General features: G+C 38.2%; 1 protein-coding gene across 4 annotated transcripts in view; it reads left to right on the top strand.

Moving 5' to 3' along the window:
* UIMC1 (ubiquitin interaction motif containing 1) overlaps positions 1-20533 on the top strand; it is a 170803-nt gene that overhangs the window by 88695 nt on the left and 61575 nt on the right. For 3 of the 4 annotated variants that reach the window (XM_055079989.1, XM_024116288.3, XM_055079986.1), the window contains 3 exons: positions 5568-5692; positions 14224-14288; positions 16350-16426. In XM_055079989.1, the coding sequence (XP_054935964.1) occupies positions 5568-5692; positions 14224-14288; positions 16350-16426 (267 nt within the window). Of the gene's footprint in view, positions 1-5567; positions 5693-6420; positions 6527-6828; positions 7566-14223; positions 14289-16349; positions 16427-20533 lie in introns of all 4 variants that reach the window. The other variant, XM_024116287.3, reaches the window with a different exon arrangement.

Genomic DNA, 20533 nt, shown 5'->3' with positions numbered 1-20533 from the left:
TGGCTCACGGGCCCAGCCGCTCCGCGGCATGTGGGATCTTCCCGGACCGGGGCATGAACCCGTGTCCCCTGCATTGGCAGGCGGATTCTCAACCACTGCGCCACCAGGGAAGCCCATATCTGAGTTTCTTGAGTTAACATGCCATAATGTACTTAACCACGGCCTTGTCTTTAGGTATCTAAGTAAGTCACCTTATAGGGTAATGAACATGTTTTTGTGTAACACTTTTCTTCATTTCAGTGATTGTTCAGGATAAATTCCCAGAAGTGGTATCACTTTGTTTGAGAAAGCACATCTGTACGGGTTATGACACAGTGCCTTGATTATTTCAAAAGTGTTTTATAAATTTACATTATAACTGGCCATATGTAGATATATCAGCTTTACCCTAGTTGCAGAGCTGTATCTCTTTTGGAAAAGGAAGTTCTTAGGAAAAGATTAGGGCAGGAAAATAATTTATCTTTTGTTGTTGTTATATGGAATGTTCTCTTTCAGCCATTTTGAACAACTGCAAATTATTCAGGTTCTCTCTATCTAGTTTTGTGTTCTGGATTGTTTGGATTGTTAACAGCCTGTTTGCACATCTCAGTGGGAGGCTAACCTGAATGTTGGGAGATGTTAATCATCATAAGTTATGACCAGCATAATCAGCTTCACACAAATTGTGTAGTACTTTGTGTTTAGAATCAGCAGAATCATTTGATAAGCTGAGTTAAGCCAATTCAGTTAGAGAGTCTAAGGTTGACACTTGCTGACATTTTCCTTTAAGGAGCATGCCTCCTGGGTGGTATTCCAGTTTGTTTCTCCCTTTCTTCTAATGGTTGGGTTCTTATTACAGTAGAGAGGTCAGGTAAAATGTGTCCTAGTCAGCAGTGATGTTTATTGGACTTTAGTCTCAGATCATGGTTATATAAAAAATAAGAGATAGTGGGCTTCCCTGGTGGCCCAGTGGTTGAGAGTCCACCTGCTGATGCAGGGGACATGGGTTCGTGCCTCGGTCCGGGAAGATCCCACATGCCGTGGAGCGGTTAGGCCTGTGAGCCATGGCTGCTGGGCCTGCGCGTCCGGAGCCTGTGCTCTGCAACGGGAGAGGCCACAACAGTGAGAGGCCCGCGTACCACCAAAAAAAAAAAAAAAAAAAAAGAGATAGTAACTAGTGAATAAGAGTGTCCTTTTTTTAAAAAATAAATTTATTTATTTTATTTTATGTATTTATATTTGGCTGTGTTGGGTCTTCGTTGCTGTGTGGGTTTTTCTCTGGTTGTGGCAAGTGGGGGCTACTCTTTGTTGTGGTGCGCAGGCTTCTCATTGTGGTGGCTTCTCGTTGTGGAGCACGGGCTCTAGGCGCGCAGGTTTCAGTAGTTGTGGCTCACGGACTGTAGAGCGCAGGCTCAGTAGTTGTGGCACACAGGCTTAGTTGCTCTGTGGCATGTGGGATCTTCCTGGACCAGGGCTTGAACTCGTGTCACCTGCATCGGTAGGCAGATTCTTACCACTGCACCACCAGGGAAGTCCCAGGTCCTTTAAAAAAAATTTTTTTTTTCTCTCTGGGTCTTGTCTAAGAAATACTTGACTACCCCACAGTTACAAAGATTTTTCACCTATGTTTTCTTCTAGGACTTTTATAGTTTTAGCTTTTATATTTAGATGTATATTCCATTTTGAGTTAATTTTTTGTGTATAGTATGAGATAAGAGTTAAGGTTCATTTTCTTTCCTTATGGATTACCAGTTCTAGTACCATTTGCTGAAAAAGATTGTTGATGAAAATCAATTGAAAAATTGATTTGTGGATCTATTTCTGAATTTTCTATTATGTTCCATTAAATGAGCTTGTTGGGATTTTTATTGGGATTGTGTTGAATCTATAAATCAAGTTGGGGAGACTTGATATCTTACTTTCTGAATTATGTTGCTATTCTTTTTTTCTTTATTCTTAGTTAGAATTCACCAGTGATGAATGTCAGATGGCTTTGGATTTTCTTTATGGAGGGGTTTTTAATTAGAAATTCTAATTATTTAATAGATGTAAGGCTATTCAGATTTTCTGTTTCTTCTTGTGTCAGTTTTCATAATTTATGTTTTTCAGTGATTTTTTTGTTTGTTTGTTTCAGTTAAGTCAGTGTTTCTCAGTCCTTTTTTCATTACTCTTCCCTGAAGGATCCTTTTTAGACTTTGTTTTCCTAGCCACCACTGTCCCCATGAAATTTTAATACCACAGATAATGCTATATATCCTGTTTATGTACTGACTTATATATCCAGTTTTTATATGTAAAGAGAGTAAGATTTTTTTGGACTTCCAAGAACCAGTTTTTGTCCACTTGGGGATGATATCATGCCTATTGAGAATGAATGATCCAGTTTGTCAAATTTATTGGCATAAAATTGTCCACAGTATTCCCTTATTAATTCTTTTCATGAATGTAGAATCCGTAGTGGTACATCCCCTCTTTTATTCCTGTGTTGTTAACTTAAATGCTTTCTTTTTCTCCTTCATCAGTTTAATTAGAGTTTTATAAATTGTATTGACCTTTTCATGGAATCAGTTTTTGGTATTAATTTTTTTTTTAACCTGAAGCTGTCTTTTTTTAAAAAAATAAATTTATTTATTTATTTACTTAATTTTGGCTGCATTGGGTCTTCTTTTTTGTGCGCGGGCTTTGTCTAGTTGTGGCGAGCAGGGGCTACTCTTTGCTGTGGTGTGCGGGCATCTCATTGCGGTGGCTTCTCGTTGCAGAGCCTGGGCTCTAGGTGTGCAGGCTTCAGTAGTTGTGGTGAGTGGGTTCAGTAGTTGTGGCTCGTGTGCTCTAGATCACAGGCTTAGTAGCTGTGGTGCACGGGTTTCGGTGCTGCGCGGCATGTGGGATCTTCCCGGAGCAGGGCTTGAACCTGTGTCCTCTGTATTGGCAGGTGAAATCTTAACCACTGCACCGCCAAGGAAATCCCTAAATTTTTTTTTTTTAATTTATTTTTGGCTGCATTGGGTCTTCCTTGCTGCGCGCGGGCTTTCTCTAGTTGTGGTGAGCAGGGGCTACTCTTCGTTGTGGTGCACGGGCTACTTATTGTGGTGGCTTCTCTTGTTGCGGAGCACAGGCTCTAGGTGCATGGGCTTCAGTAGTTGCAGCGTGGGGGCTCAGTAATTGTGGCGTGCGGGCTCAGTAGTTGCAGCTCGTGGGCTCTAGAGCGCAGTCTCAGTGGTTGTGGTGCATGGGCTTAGTTGCTCCATGGCATGTGGGATCTTCCCGGCCCAGGGATTGTACTGGTGTCCCCTGCATTGGCAGGCGGATTCTTAATCACTGTGCCACCAGGGAAGTCCCTTTTTTTTCTTTATTGTATGCCATCTTCTATTTCATTGATTTCTGCTCTTTATATTTCTTTCTTTCTTCTTACTCTGGGTGAATTTCACTCTTCATTTCTTGGCTTTTTACAGAGGAAAGCTTGGATCTCTGATTTTAAACTTTTCTTCTTTTATAATATGATCATGTAAAGCTGTACATTTCCCTGTAAACATTGTGTTAGGTACCTTCCACAGATTTTGATATGTTACACTTTCATTCTCATTAAGGTCACTTCAGATTCATTTGGGTGCATTATTTATGTTGAGATTCAATTTTAGGGATCCCTCATCCTTATTGATTTTATTTTACTTTTTAAAAATAGGTTTAACCTTTACCTGATTAAGTCAAGGATATACAAAAAGGTATATGCAAAGAAATGTCACTCTCTCCCTTACCCCTTCCACTTTTTGCCCAACTACCTGTATATAACCACTTGCATTGGTTTCTAATTTTTCCTTCCTGTGTCAGTCTTTGCAAAAAGTAGCATACTGTATACGCTTTTGTGTTTTTTTTTAAACTTAATATCGTACCTTTGAAATCATTCTTTTCCCAGACCATAGATACCTTCCTTATTCTTCTTTTAGTTTTATGTATGTATACCAGAGTTTATTCAAGCAATGTCCTGTTGTAGTCATTATGTGGACTCTGGTGTTTTGCAAATTCAAACAATGTTGCAGTGAAAAATATAGTGCATATTTACTTTTAAAAAAAATTGGAAATGTATCATTAGAGTAAATTGCTAGAATTGGGGTTGCTGTTTCATATATGTAGTTTGTTAGACATTGCCAAAATCCTCTCCATAGGGATTATACAAAATGGCAATATTCTTATTTTTTTTATATTGGAGTAAAATTGCTTTATAATGTTGTGTTAGTTTCTGCTGTACAATGAAGTGAGTCAGCTATATGTATATGTATATCCCCTCCCCCTTGGACCTCCCTCCCACCCCCACCCCACCCATCTAGGTTGTCACAGAGCACTGAGCTGAGCTCCCTGTGTTATACAGCAGGTTCCCACTAGCTATGTATTTTACACATGGTAGTGTATTTATGTCAAACCTAATCTCTCAATTCGTCCCACTGTCTCCTACCCCCTGTGTCCACATGTCCGTTCTCTACATCTTCATCTCTATTCCTGGCCTGCTAATAGGTTCATCTGTACTGTTTTTCTAGATTGCACATATATGCGTTAATATACGATATTTGTTTTTCTCTTTCTGGCTTACTTCACTCTGTATGAAAGACTAAAATGGCAATGTTCTAATTCTGTCATTTCTATTATATTTATTAGCTGGAATAATTCTTTAAAGAGAAACTTCTCTTCATCTGGTTGGTTACCCAGTAGTATAGCTTGTGTTAGAAGAGTAGAACAGAAGCTTGATTCTCTATCCTTTCATTTACCAGTTTTCAGAATAGTTGATTCACTAATATTCTTCAACAGTGACCAGTTAGTTGTGGTTTTTTTAAAGTACTATTATGAACTCATAGATTTAGACATATTTAGTGTGTTTTAATTCATTGCATTCATTATCCTTATTGATGTTCCAGTGGTCCCATTTTTGGCCAGTGAGAACCTTTTTAAGTAGGCTCATAAGTTCTTTTGATAAGACCCTAGTTATATCAGATAGATTCGTTGCTCACAGATATGATAGATATTCTAGTTCATCTTCTACATTTCATGCTGCAGACTTGGAATCAACTATTTCTCTCCGATGTAACCCAGTTGCTTTTAATGGGAAATGGTGTTTGGAGATGACATTCTGGTCATTAGAAATGTTCTTTTCGACTGGGTAAATGAGAGGATTCTGAAGAGTAAAATTATTCTGGTTAAATGTTGAGCTTGAAGCAAATATGTATAAAGTGATATGTAGCAAAAAGCCCTGGAGTGGGAGTTAGGTCCTCTTACTTATTCATTCACCAGATATTTATTTAATATCTGCCAGGTGCCAGGTACTCTTTTCTTGTGCTGGAGATACAACAGTGAACAAAAATAGGCAGAAACTCTGCCTTCATAGGAGTTCACAGTCTAGTTAACCAAGGATTCTTGTAACTGCTGCTACTGATCTTTGCCAGCACCTTACCTTTGGGGACTTTCCTCATTTGTAAAATTATAAAATTGTACTAAATGGTCTGTAGTATCTTTGCTTTTAAAGTTTAATAATTGTTTCTTGTCTACGTGCTGATTCAATGTTTGTGGTGTCCCTCTCTCTTTTCCCGATCTTCTTACAGAAATGACAGAAGAAGAACAGTTTGCTTTGGCTGTCAAAATGAGTGAACAGGAAGCTAGGGAGGTGAACAGCCAGGAGGAGGAAGAAGAGGAGCTCTTGAGGAAAGCCATTGCTGAAAGCCTGAATGTAAATATGCTATGTTGAAAAAGTTTGTGAGGATTGATCAGCAATAGTTTTTTATTTCTGCAGTGTTATGGCTGCATTAGGAACTAGTTATAGTAGTTCATATGGTTTTCAAGTAACAGATATTTCCCATAATAATTTTTAAGTCTGTGTTGAATTGTTGATGAACTCAATTTGAAGTGTTTTGTTAATTCTGTATGAAAGTTTTCCACCTCACAGATTTTCAGTCCATGGCTTAAGAGAACCGTAGTAGTTGGCAGCTTCTGAAAAGAGTTATTGAGTGTCAAGAAACCAAAAGGGAGCAAGATAAGGTGCTTTACTTCCCCTGTTTTGTGGGGAGAGCAAAGGGAATGAGAACCAGAGGTGGGTTATGGAGAGAAAAAATGAGCAGTCTTAAAATTTTTCAAATAATATTTAATTGTGATTTGAATATGTGTAATTGAAATTATTTTAAATGTGAACGATATTTGCCAGTGGCAGGTCGTGAGCCATCCTTTATGTCATTCACCTCTCTATATTAGAAAAGGGTTTAGTATAGTGATCTAGTATAGCACTTTGCACATAGTAGGCATGCAGTACATGTTGTGGAATTCATTTGAATTGAGCATCTATGTTTTGGAGAGGAGAATCTCTTAGGGACAATGGACTCCGCTTTTTGTCCTTTCCTGTGACCCTTCCTGTATAGCTATCTTAATAATAAACCTGGTCTGGTGTGGGATCACTTGTTTCAGAGTTGCCGGCCTTCTGATGCTTCTGCTACCAGATCTCGACCTCTGGCCGCTGGACCATCTTCACAGTCCCACCAAGAGAAAACCACAGACTCTGGGACCACTGAAGGCATGTCTCCCTGTTCTGGCTCCTTGTCATCAAGTATAACCATATCACAGGGATATCATGCTGAGAGTAGATATACAGAAATGTCCAGAATCCCTTTGGTGGTATTAAAGAGGTTAAATCAGAAAGTAGTTGAGATCTCACTAATATCCAGCATACTTTTATCTCCAAGGAAAAGCCAACTTTTGGTTAAACCCAAAGAAGAGCCTTTTTTTACCCGCATTATGTAATTCTTGATAACTTACCAAGCCCTCTTAATAAAAAATGGTTTGTCCTTAGCCCTACTTTTTCTCAAATACCTACAGGCATATGGCAGCTGGTACCTCCATCACTGTTTAAAGGCTCACATATCAGTCAGGGAAACGAGTCTGAGGAAAGAGAGGAGCCTTGGGACCGCACTGAAAACACTGAAGAGGAGCCGGTCTCTGGCAGCTCAGGAAGCTGGGACCAGTCAAGCCAGCCAGTGTTTGAGAATGAGAACGTTAAATGTTTTGACAGATGTACTGGCCACTTGGCTGAGCGCACACAGTGTGGGAAGCCACAGGAAAGTACTGGGAGGGGTTGTGCTTTTCACAAAGCTGCCCAGGGTAGGGGGGACACATCTAGGCACTGTCTGCCTACCCCAGCAGATGCCAAAGGTCTCCAGGACATTGGGGGCACTGTGCACTACTTCTGGGGTATTCCATTCTGCCCTGCTGGAGTAGACCCTAACCAATATACGAAGGTCATTCTCTGCCAGTTGGAGGTTTATCAAAAGAGCCTGAAAATGGCTCAGAGGCAGCTCTTAAAAAAAAAAGGGTTTGGGGAACCAGTGTTACCTAGACCTCCTTCTCTGATCCAGAATGAATGTGGCCAAGGAGATCAGGCTAGTGAAAAAAATGAACGCATCTCAGAAGATATGGGAGATGAAGACAAAGAGGAGAGGCAGGAGTCTAGGGCATCTGTCTGGCACTCAAAAACCAAGGATTTCCAAGAAAGCCCAATTAAAAGCTTGAAAGAGAAACTTTTGTTGGAGGAAGAACCAACAACCAGTCATGGTCAGGTAAGGGTCAGTGATGCTGTAATTAAGGATGATTAAACAAAGGATTATTTTAGCTATTTGTTCTTTTTGTGTTTTTGCCCCCCTGATTTTTAAAGTAGCATATGCTCACTGCGGAAAATTAGGAAAGTACAGAATAGCGTAAAGAAGAAAAAATTGCCCATAATCCCAGCACTAAGAGGCAATCATTATTATTTCTGTGCATATAAAAATACTTTTTTCCTTTTAATTTTTCAACAAAATGAAGACTCTTCTGTGTAAACTTTGTTCCTTTCCCCTATTTAATAGCTTATCTTAGATCTTTTCCTATTATGTATACTTGAAAACATTATTCTATCAGATGGATATATCATAAATTTATTTTTTGTTTTAAAATATGTATTTCTAAAAAGTTAAGTTTTTGAATAGGTAATAATGTTCAACTGGCTCAAAATTCAAAAAGATATAAATAAAAAGTTTGTCTCCTATCCCCATCCCCAGCCAACCAGTTCCCCTCCCTGGAGTCAACATTTATTACTAGTTTCTAGTGCATCCTTCTAAGATATTTCATGTAGTACAAGCAAATGTGTATACATATTCTTTTCCTCACTTTTTACACAGCTGATAACATATTCCACATTATTCTGCACATTGCTTTTTTCATTTACTATCTCTATGAGATCATTCTATAACAGTACCTAAAAATTTTCTTCTTTTTGGGCGGGGGTGAGGGGACTGTGTAATATGTCATCTATGGATGAGTTTATCTACTGCCCCTATTGGTGGACATTTAGGTCGTTTCCAAAATTATAGTTACAAACACTACTGCAGTGATTATCACTCTTTTTTTTTTTTTAATTGGAAGAGGATTATTACTCTTGTGCAGAAGATGTTTCATCTACATGGGAGATTTTGTAGGATAACTTCTTGATGTAATTGGTGGATCAAAGTATATATATATTTACAATTTTGCTAGCTGTTCCTAAATTGCCTTCTGTAGAGGTTGTATGAGTACCAGCTTCCCCATACCCATACCAATACAGTATTATCAGGACTTCTTGATCTTTGCCAGTCTGAGAGATGAAACATAGTATCGCAATGCAGTCTTTTGTTTTTGGCTGTGTTGGGTCTTCATTGCTGCGCACGGGCTTTCTCTAGTTGCAGCGAGCGGGGGCTGCTCTTCTTTGTGGTGCGTGGGCTTCTCACTGCGGTGGCTTCTCTTGTTGCGGAGCATGGGCTCTAGGCACATGGGCTCAGTAGTTGCGGCACGTGGGCCCTAGAGCACGCGGGCTTCAGTAGTTATGACTTGCGGGCTCTAGAGTACAGGCTCAGTAGTTGCGGTACATGGGCTTAGTTGCTCCATGGCATGTGGGATCTTCCCAGAGGGATCGAACCCATGTCCCCTGCATTGGCAGGCTGATTCTTAACCACTGCTCCACCAGGGAAGTCCCACAATGCAGTCTTAATTTGCACTTTTCTCCTGTGTAGTTGTTTCTGTCTGTTTAGATCTTATGGGCATTTTTCTTTTACGATAGTCTTAGTGGTTTGTAGGCACCCTTTATGTATTAGGGGAAATGGTCCTTTGTAATAGGAAATGCAGATAGTTTTCCAGTTTATTTTTTCCCTCACATAATGGTATATTTCTGATTTTGCTTGTGGTGATTTTTAGTAATTTACTGAAAACAGTTCCCTGTTTGGGGACATTTAGGTTGCCTTTTAAGTCTTTCTGAGATATTTAGATAATATTATATAGATATATAGGTTGTCTATGTAATAGAGTAAGCTTATATTCTATTTTTTTGTCTAAGTATTATAAAAACAATTATGAATTCTTTATAATAATTTTCAAGAGTATTCTGTTTTATTACTTTACTATTTTTTGTCACTATTTCTGTTATTGGACTCTTGAGTTTTTGGTTTTGTTTTGCTATTATCCTGTTCTGTCTCTTTTATGATAAGGGTTCAAGATATGGTAGCTATGAGAAATTGCATAGCATTGTGTAGAGAGCATGGATTTGGAGTTTGAATTTTGACTTTAGTGTTTTAGTGACTCTGCCTTTGAGAAAGCCATTTAGCCTCTGAATCTCAGTTTAAAAACATCTGTAAACATCTGTAAAATGGGAGTAGTAATTCATATCTTTCAGTAGTTTTAATGATTAAAGTGAATTATGTAAATGTCTAGTATAATGCTTAGGAGATTATAGCCACTCAGTAAATGGTAGTTTTCTCTAAGGGACCAGAAGGTTATTCATTGAGAATATGTATGGGAATTTTTCTTCCCTAACAACCTTTTTCATTCACATTCTAGAAACATAGCTGTGTGGGAAGAGAAAACATTTTTCTTAACAGTTCTTCTAGTGACTTGCCTCTTTTCCAAAGGAAAGTTAGGTTATGCTTATGATAACATTTTGTTTATTCATTGTGATTCAGAGATACTTCCTCTTAAAAAAATAAATTAACTCCACAGAGTGAAAACTTAATGATTTACTGTAATTCAAGTCATTAGCTTGAAAGATCCCAGGGGCCAGAGTTCTAGAGCATAGACTTGTGTCAGGTTCTTAGGTTTGAAAGCAGTGCCTTTAGAATAGGCTGGAAGTGGTTAGAACCTAGTGGCTGGCCTTATTAGGTTGAAGTTCTCTAACTTCATGAACAGGCCACCAAATACTACACATGGTATTATTAATTGGTACTGTTTGGCTATAACAAACTAAGTCAAGCTAGCTTAATTAAAAAGAGAACTTCATCATAAGGAAATAGGGTGCCTCATAAATTCTAAAACAGAATGGTAAACCAAGCCTGGATAAGGCACTAGGTCTGGAAAATTCATCTGTATCTTGTAGTTATATTGTGTCTGCTTCATTTTCCTCCCTGCAAACTGGCTTCCTTTGCTTTTCTGTTTCACGTGGTAGGTGGAAGATATTGATCCTACAGTTCCCAAAGGTAATTACAGGTTACGGGAGATTTATTCTTTCCCAGTTCCAACTTCAGACTTCTAGGAAATGACTTATGGCCCATTTAGAGTTAGTAGCCGTCCCCAGCCCAGTTGTCTGTGGCCCAAAGGGGGTATGTTCCAAATTGTACAAATGGCTGTGAGTCCACTGCTATCCTACAGTGCGAGGGGTGAGGAACAGTCCTCAGTAAAAGGAGACCAGCTAGACAACCTAGTAAATAATTCAGTTTAGTCATTAACATTATTTTTAGAAACCACTTAGAACTATTGAAAAACGCAAAAAAGTGTAAAGAACAAAGTTGAAAGTATCCACAGTCCTACCATCCAGTGATGTATTCCTTCATCTTTTTTTCTATACCTATTTTTTTGTATGGTTTATATCATATTTCTGTATTTTTATATTTTTAAGTTAACATTATGTAAACTTTCTTGTGATGTTAAAATTATTTATAGATCTCATTTTTAATTACTATAATATTTTGGCTTATAAGTTTGATAATATTTAAATCGTTTTCCTATTGCTGGGTATTTCAGTTGTGACAAACATCTTTCTAAGTAAAACTTTTATTTATTTAAGATTAGTGTCTTTAGAGATAGGGAGCCAGAAAAATGCTGGGTTAAAGAGTTAGGAACATAAAAAAAAAAAGACCTGCTATTTACTGCTAAATTTCTTTTAAGAAAGGTTGTTCAAATTTGTACTCTTTCCTTCCAGCAATGTATGAGAATGCCTAGTTCACTGCAGCCTTGCTGATGTAGAATAGCGTCTTTAAAAAAAAACAAAGAGAAATCAACTTAACTAATTTTATAGGCAAATAATGAAAGTCTTGCAATTGTAATTTCTTGTCTTGTCTTGGTCTTTTGCTTTCAGGAACTGTGGGTAGAAAGAGTTTATGTGTTTGTTAAACATTTTCTGTTGATTATGGCTTTGCTGGAACTGCCCACATTTGAGACTCCTGGGTTGATAGAGATAGCAAGAGAGTCCCAGAAATAGGGACTCAGAGAAACATTCACCCTTGGGGCAAATTGCTTAGGTTATAAAAACTTCACATAGGGCTTCCCTGGTGGCGCAGTGGTTGGGAGTCCACCTGCCGATGCAGGGGACCACGGGTTTGTGCCCCAGTCTGGGAGGATCCCGCATGCTGTGGAGCGGCTGGGCCCGTGAGCCATGGCCGCTGAACCTGCGCTTTTGGAGCCCGTGCTCCGCGGAGGGAGAGGCCACGGCAGTGAGAGGCCCGCGTACCGCAAAACAAAACAAAACAAAACAAAACAAACTTCATATAGACTAAACAATTTGGATCAGATGATAACTGGTTTCTGGCATCACTGCAATTACAGGGAGGTTGTTAATGAAGATGGAGAGGTCATCTTGATGGCTGTACAGCAGGGAGAGGATGGTTAGTATATTGATGTGGCCCCTACATTTTAGGGTCTGTTGCTTAATTTTTCAGTCCAGGTACTAGGATTTCTTTCTCAGAAATGACCAGGTTTTGTGGGAATGTGAGAACTGACTTTGATTAACCAAATTTCAAGCTGGTATGTATACCAAATGTCAGTTAGTTAATTTATTATGGAAGAGAGACATTTTCATTAACCAGAATACTCAAGCCCACCATCATACCTTTTTCTAGGATGAAGGAATCTGGAAGGCTGAAATAATAATCAGAAAATGGAAGGTTTTTTTTTTTTTTTTTTTTTTTTTTTGCGACGAACCTGTGTCCCCTGCATTGGCAGGCGGACTCTCAACCACTGCACCACCAGGGAAGTCCCAGAAAATGGAAGTTTTAAGGGGTGATTCAACTAGTCTTTGGAAAGACCTGATAAGCTACTAGTGCCTGCAGCAGAGGACATTTCTGTGGTGATCAGATGATGTGTCTGTTAACTTTCACTTCCAGACCATGGTGTTGAAGACACTGCTTGATTCTGGGTCTTTGGATTTTTCTTTTTTAGATTTGTTGCTAACTATCCCTTTCCATTAACATATTATTTGTTCAGGCAGAGTGCAATGTCTTGATTAGGCCACAGCTTCCTTAGTGAAAGTTACATTCCTGTCATGCTTCTCTTTTCACCTTGATTAAACTTGGATATTCTAATCACATTTTGTCTGCTTGTTTTGCTCTGTTATTTTCATATTCTGGAAGAAACTTACTTTACCTGTGTTTAGATTACTGCCATTGAGGTATAAGTTTAGGAATTAACAATGATTTATTGAAATGAAGACAGTCTTGGTATTCTATGTTGAAATGGTTAGGAAGAAAATTATTTGACTAAACAACATAACTGTAGTGGTTAGAGCATGGATTTTGGAGTCAGAAAGGTCCAGCCTCCACTTTGAACAGCTCTGTGATTTTGGGAAGATTATTTAACCTGTCAAAGTTTCACTTTCCTCATTTCTAAAATAATTAATAGCTTCTACCTCAAAAGGTTCTTGTGAAGATTAAAGGAGATAATACATGTAAAGTGATTAGCATAGGCCTGGCACATAATAGGTGTACAATAATTTTTAAAAAAAATTACACTGGGAAAGGAAGAGATATGTTTAGCCTGAGGTAGAGGTGGAGGTATCTCATAACTTATTAATCAGTACCTTGTTTGCTTCTGAAGCCAAAGGCTTAGTTGGCTAGTCATTCTAACAAGGTAAATTCTGTTAAACGGACACCAGGTGTCAGTATTTACCTTTTTTTTTTTTTTGAGATAGAAATAAAACAGTGTTTTGTCACCACTGAGTTCAGTCAGGTGAAGTATTTATTTCTGTTGTATTTTAGTCCTTTTGACAGTTTTGTTCAGCCGTCATTTTTCATAATGACTACATTCCCAGTCATTGTACAGCTTTATCTTCCCTTTGACTGAAGGCTCATCTAGGCTATTCCTGTTTTTAGTATATTTCATCATTTACCTGAGTGGTATAGAGGTGCCTAACTTGTTTAATTTATTTATATCCTGTTAGGAGACCCTGAAAATTTCAGCCAGTAGCTTTACATCTATTGGAAGAAGCCTCACAGCCCAGGCACTTCCTCAGAAGTACCCCTAAGGCAGCAGTAGCTACTTTTTCCACACTCTGCTGTGCACCTACATTTAATGAGTTAACATTTACACCAACTCTACTATTAATCAAAGAAAATAATTTTTTTCTTAGCCAGTCCCTATTTGTTACGTTTCTTAAAAGATATCTTTGTGGCCACATATTAAAACCATAGTGGCAGATTTTTAGCAAAAAGAATCTTTATAACCCTTTCTTTTGGATAGCCTATGTTATGGCTTGGTTGTGCAAGAGAGACTTCTTTCCACTGAGAATTGAACTTTTCTCTATATCTCTTCCTTCCACAACAAAAGCTTCATAATTGCTTTTCTGAAATCATAATTCATTTGACTCACCAATTAATATTTATATGTCTTGCATTTTACACAGTGCATCATGTATATTATCTTGTTTAATTCTCACAGTAACACTCTGTGAGGCAATTGTTAATACTATTTTAAGATGAGGAAGCAGATTCAGATGTGACTTACCCAAGATTACAAAGTTAACAGGTGATTCCTCCGTGATTTAAATTCCAGTGTTCTGACTCCACAGGATTTGTTCTTTTTACTTAAACTCACTGACTTATGTAAAATGTTTTATTCTTAATACTAATTGCTGAGTGATAATGTTGAACAATTAAATTTTTTTTTAAAAGGAAGAGAAACCAATTCATCTGTGCCTATATATTTAGGATGTTACATATTTCTTTGCAGTCTTCCCAAGGGCTGTTTGTTGAAGAAACTTCTGAAGGAGGAAATTCTGTACCTGCCTCAAAGAGGTAAAATTATATGTCATTATGGGTCTGAATTCTCCTCTGATAGTACCAGAATAAAAGAGATGAACCACGTGAGTGACACTGTATAGGAACAGCTTGCCCAGGGACCTTTTAGCTCTTTTATACACACAGCCTAGGAGAAATCATTATCTCCCAGTTCTCAAATATGCATCTTATAGAAGTCTAGAATATTAGGGTGGAAGAGATCTTAGAGGTTTACTTGTCTAATCCAACCATCTTGGCACAAATTCCATCTGTACTATTTTTTTTTTTTTTTTGCGGTACGTGGGCCACTCATTGTTGTGGCCTCTCCCGTTGCGGAGCACAGGCTCTGGATGCGCAGGCTCAGCGGCCATGGCTCACGGGCCCAGCCGCTCCGCGGCACGTGGGATCTTCCTGGACCGGGGCATGAACCCGTGTCCCCTGCATCGGCAGGCGGACTCTCAACCACTGCACCACCAGGGAAGCCCCCATACACATCTTTTAAGTCTGCTTTTAAGATTTACATTCTCTTTGAAGCCACAAAGAACCTGTATCACCCTCACTCCCTGTCCTATGCCACTTTTAATCTGATTTTGTCTCATCTTTCCTTAAATGGTTGTATTTGTATTACCTCCTCAGTTATTCTTGATGGTTTGATTGATAGGGTTACCTTCTTAAATCTTCTCACTTTAATAATATGTAGAGGTTGATTGGTTACAAACTACACTTATTAACTAGATCAGGCTTCCAATTACTTTTCCCTTTTTTTGGGGATTACTCAAGAGCTTAATTTTGTGTTAACTGACCTTCATCTTCCAAACAGAAGTTGAGACCCAATGGCCATTTGTCATTTTGTAATTTAGTTGGTGTCCTTAGGCTTTTGGTTAAGTTGCTAGTACTAGGTATTTCTTCCTGAGCTAAAGAATATGGCTTTGGTTTGATTCTCCTCCTGTTAAGACAGTTTTGGAGGTGGTTTTAACCAGAGTAGGCCTTCTGCTTCCTGCAGGCCACTCTGCTTTGTTGTGGTGAGCCTTCTGCAGAGCAGATGTAGGTTTTAATAAATGATTATACGCTTTGTCACCAGGAGAGAGTTGGAATTGCAGGCAATGCGGTTTGACTTCAAATTGATTAGCCCATTTTATAAATGTCAGCAAATTGTTTTGTGATGGACCCTTTGAATAGAGCTCTAATGTTACGTGCCGAATAAACTGTCTCTGGCTTAGGTTTATAACAAATGCTCTGAGGTGTTTTATTTAGAGAGAGAAATCACTTGTGGTTTCCTATCAGGATTTAGTTATTTATCATGTGCCAGTGGTGGTTATTCTGTCGTCTTTGTGGTTCTTGGTTGATGTGAGGATTTGTGATTTTAAGCATTCTCTTGCATACTAGATCAAACTAATCGTAAAGCTCTGTGAAGCATGACGGGGCTAGCTCAGATGCTCAGATCTCTCAGCCATGTGTTCCTATGTCAGGAAGAGATTGCACTCCATGAACAGGCAGGGTAAACCAGAAGGTTGCATGAGGGGAGCCATTCATAATTATGTTTTTCTCAGAAGAGATATTCAACTTGGTTGGGCAGATTTTTCTTGTAGGGCAGTTTGGAATTGTATCTTATTTTTGTTGCTTGGAGACCCATATCTTGAGATAAAGAGGAAATTTAACTGCAAGGTGAGGGGAAAGCTATTGTGTTGTCAGAAGAATCTTCATATCTTCTCTTATGAGTTTACAAATCTCTAGCTTTCAGAAGGCTGAGATGGAGGCTATAAAACACTTTTGACATCCTTAGAGTGGATTTTTTTGTCTGATAGTCCTTACCCTTCAACCTTCCTTTGTGAAGACTTCAAAAGGGGGTTCTTTTCATTCAGTGATTTCACTGGAACCAAAGTTGTAAGCATATTTATTTTCCCTGTTTTTGGCTTGGAGTTTTCACTACTGATTCCTTGCTTCCCTGTTGTGCTTTTGTGGTATTGGACAGCAGGTATCAGATTACCTGTGGCTTTGTGAATGACTAACCATTGCTTTTGGCCCCATGTTCTGATTTATTTTACTGGGAATTCACTGGGGGTTTGGTTCTTTTTTCAGCATTGCTACTTTGAACAGTAAGAGAAGCTCAGTCCTTATGCCAGAGAGTTCTGCAGAGGAAATCACTGTGTGTCCTGGTAAGTACCCCACTGTGATTTTACTAGTTTCTGATCCCTAGCTATCTACCTTTTTGTGCCTTTTAATTTTTCTGACTTTTCCAACCCACTCTCAGGAGGTTTACGTGTGATTGATTTGTGTGTGTGTCTCTCCACACACATACATATATATACACACACTCACACATTTTTGATGGACATTGGCTCTACTTCTCACCTTTTCTCTTTTAGAGATAGTTTAGTTTGAAATTAACATGGCTCTTTTGTTTGCTTGTTTGCTTACTGGCCTCATCAGAGATGGCAGCAAAGCATTAGGAATAGCATTTAACTCTACATTGAGAGCCAAGAGGACTTTATGCTTTGGTTTATGAGTTCTCAAAGTGGGTTGTCCTCAAATCTGCCTGTCATTAAGCAGTTTTTTTCCCTGAGGCTTTTACTAGTTAGTTTTACATTGCCATTCATGGGGTCTATTGCATAGGGAGTCCAGAAATTGAATTTTGTGCACAGTTCTCTCACTGACTTATTTTTAATCTCAGAACAGATACTTAACCTTGTTAAGTATCATACTTTGCTTTTTGTTAACAGTGGTGATGAGAAGACACATGTATCAATACTTTGTTTAAGGTACAATACTTTGTTTAAGGTACGAGAGAGAGATGTTCATTGAAAGTTGCACATGAATAGGTTTTGATACACAAAATAATTTAAAATGAACTAAAATATCCATCATCTAAGAGAACTCTTGAGTTGAATCATTGTATAATATGAAGAATTATTTTGTGATTATGAACCACTACTTTCTAAGGAATTTGTTTTAGCTTCTATATATATTTTTGGCTTTTCTTAAAAGTGGGGCCTAATATGTTATCAGTAACCTTATTCATGTGAGATTAAGGAACTTCCTCTTAATGTTTAAACTCTTTGGGCAGCAAGTGTTGGACAAATGTTACCATAAGTCATATCTAGTTTTCCCTTAGGTTGCGTATAACCTGTCAGGGTCAGAGACTCGTAGTTTTCTTGTTTTGGTTTCTTTCAAGTTTTTTTTTTTTCTACAGAGACTCATTTAGTTTACACTTTAGTCTAGGAAAGTCCTGTAACTATTTTTAAACAATTGGCAGCATATTGTAAAGGTCTTTCTGTACTTACTTTTAAAGTTTAACTATGTTGTTTTTATTGAAAGTGGTTTCTTAATTCCTTTGAAATTTATTTGGATTGCTGCCTAATGATACCCACTAAGAGACCCCTCTACCAATTGCTATGATTTTGGCAGGAGCTGTCAGGAATGCTGTGTTATTTTTGTGAAAAGATAGCATTACTCCCTCTCCATTTGGGACTGCTGACTTATGCCATCCTGCTGGGAAGTCACCCAGTAAGTTTAGGATGATGGCATGTGACATCACCCTGGAATCTTGCAGGAGGAACCTGCAAATACAATTGAAATCCCTAATGAGAGAAAAGTTAATGAAAAGTAAGCCCTTCATCACTGCGGTTAGATAACATTTGTGATCGTGACTTGTTGTCATTAGCCTGCTAATTAAGTCCAACTGTTTGCTGATATAAACCATTTCTAAATGAGATCACAAAAGGTTTCCCTAACATTACTGTTCCTTTTGCTAAGAAGGTGTAACTACTTCTCCATGGAGTCAGACTCCTCAGTCTCTTTAATTTAGTGGCTTAAAGACTTAAACATAAGACATGATACCATAAAACTCCTAGAAGAGATCATAGGCGAAACATTCTCTGACATAAATTGTACCAGTGCTTTATTAGGTCAGTCTCCCAAGGCAATAGAAATAAAAACATAACTAAACAAATGGGACCTAATCAAACTTACAAGCTCTTGCACAGCAAAGGAAACCATAAACAAAACAAAAAGACAGCCAACGGAATGGGAGAAAATATTTGCAAACAATACAACCAACAAGGACTTAATTTCCAAAATATGCAAACAGCTCATACAACTCAACAACAAGAAAACAAACAACCCAATCGAAAAATGGGCAGAAGACCTAAATAGACATTTCTCCAAAGAAGAAATACAGATGGCCCATAGGCACATGAAAAGATGCTCAACATTGCTATATTAGAGAAATGCAAATCAAAACTACATTGAGGTACCACCTCACACTGGTTAGAATGGCTGTCATTAAAAAGTCTACAGGGCTTCCCTGGTGGCGCAGCGGTTGAGAGTCCGCCTGCCGATGCAGGGGACACGGGTTCGTGCCCCGGTCCGGGAAAATCCCACATGCCGCGGAGTGGCTAGGCCCGTGAGTCATGGCAGCTGAGCCTGCGCGTCCAGAGCCTGTGCTCCGCAACGGGAGAGGCCACAACAGTGGGAGGCCCGCGTACCGCAAAAACAAACAAACAAAAAAGTCTACAAATAACAAATGCTGGAGAGGGTGCGGAGAAAAGGGAATCCTCCTACAATGTTGCTGGTAATGTAAGTTGGTGCAGTCACGATGGAAAACAGTATGGAGTTTCCTCAAAAAACTAAAAATTAGAATTACCATATGATCCAGCAATCCCACTCTTAGGCGTATATCCAGACAAAACTATAATTCAAAAAGATGAGTGCACACCTGTGTTTATAGCAACACTATTCATAGTAGCCAAGACACGGAAGCAACCTAAATGTTCATCAACAGATGACTGGAGAAAGAAGGTGTGGTACATATGTACAATGGAATACTACTTAGCCACAAAAAAGAATGAAATAATGCCATATGCAGCAACATGGATGGAACTAGAGATTATCATACTAAGTGAAGTAAGTTATAAAGAGAAAGATAAATACTATATGATATCATTTATATGTGGAATCTAAAATATGACAGAAATGAAGCTACCTGCGAAACAGAAACAGACTCACAGACATAGAGAACAGACCTGTGGTTGCCACGGGGGAAAGAGGTGGGGGATTGAGCAGGAGGTTGGGGTTAGCAGATGCAAACTATTATATATAGAATGGATAAACAACAGGGTCCTATTGTATGGCACATGGAACTAAATTCAATATCCTGTGATAAACCATAATGGAAAAGAATGTAAAAAAGAATGTATATGTATGTATAACTGAATCACTTTGCTGTACAGCAGAAATTAATAAAACATTGTAAATCGAGTATACTTCAATAAAAAATAAAATATATAATTTAGAAGCTGTGTATAAAAATTTGTCCTAAATGGGTGAAACACAGATTGAGTGTAGAAGTCCATCTTACCTACTTTGTTTTGTCACATATTTCTGGCAGTTCCAGGGGTCTGTTATTCAAAATTATAACATCATATTAATGAAGAAGCAGGATTATAGCCTTATGCCCATGTTGTGCGTGATGCTAGCATTATTTACTTCTGTGAAACTAATGTCCTCTTAATTTGTCTCTATAGTTGAACATTTCAGCCAGAGAAAGCTTAATTAAAGACTTTTTATTGTTACAGTAGTACAAGCAGTGAGCAACTTTTATTTTCTAACAGACTAAATGTCTTTTTTGGTTATATCTCTCAGGGATGCTTGACAAAGAAGATTTTGAGGTTTATGCACTATAAGTCTTTTTCCAACAAGGTGGTAAAATCTGTGTGCATCCAGTTTTCAAAATATGAGGTATTAAAATACAGTTGACGCTAGAAATGTATATAATCATTCTTTGATGATTGAGAAGATACCTTAGTACCTTTCAGGTATACTATTTGCCCAGCATTGGCCACTCATTGTATTTGTGAAGCACAGAAGTATAATACCAGTTAGATATATAGTGTGTGTAGCGTAGATAACAAAGAACTTACTGGATTGTGTTCTTAGATAAATTTCTAGATTTATTGTCATTTTTTGAAATATTGTTAATGTTCTTTTGTTATATCAAGTGATAGGTGTCCAGACCAGAAGTCGGCAAACTTTTTCTATAAAAAACTAGGTAATAAATATTTTAGGCTTTGTGGGCCATACAGTCTGTTGAAACTACTCAGCTCTGCTATTTTTTTTTTGACTCCAGTATTTTATTTTATTTTTTATTTTTTATTTTTTTAAACATCTTTATTGGAGTATAATTGCTTTACAATGGTGTGTTAGTTTCTGCTTTATAACAAAGTGGATCAGTTATACATACACATATGTTCCCATATCTCTTCCCT

The sequence above is a fragment of the Physeter macrocephalus genome, chromosome 2 (assembly GCF_002837175.3).
Source record: "Physeter macrocephalus isolate SW-GA chromosome 2, ASM283717v5, whole genome shotgun sequence".
NCBI classification, from domain to species: Eukaryota; Metazoa; Chordata; class Mammalia; order Artiodactyla; family Physeteridae; genus Physeter; species Physeter macrocephalus.
This window is presented reverse-complemented; position numbering and strand designations above follow the sequence as displayed.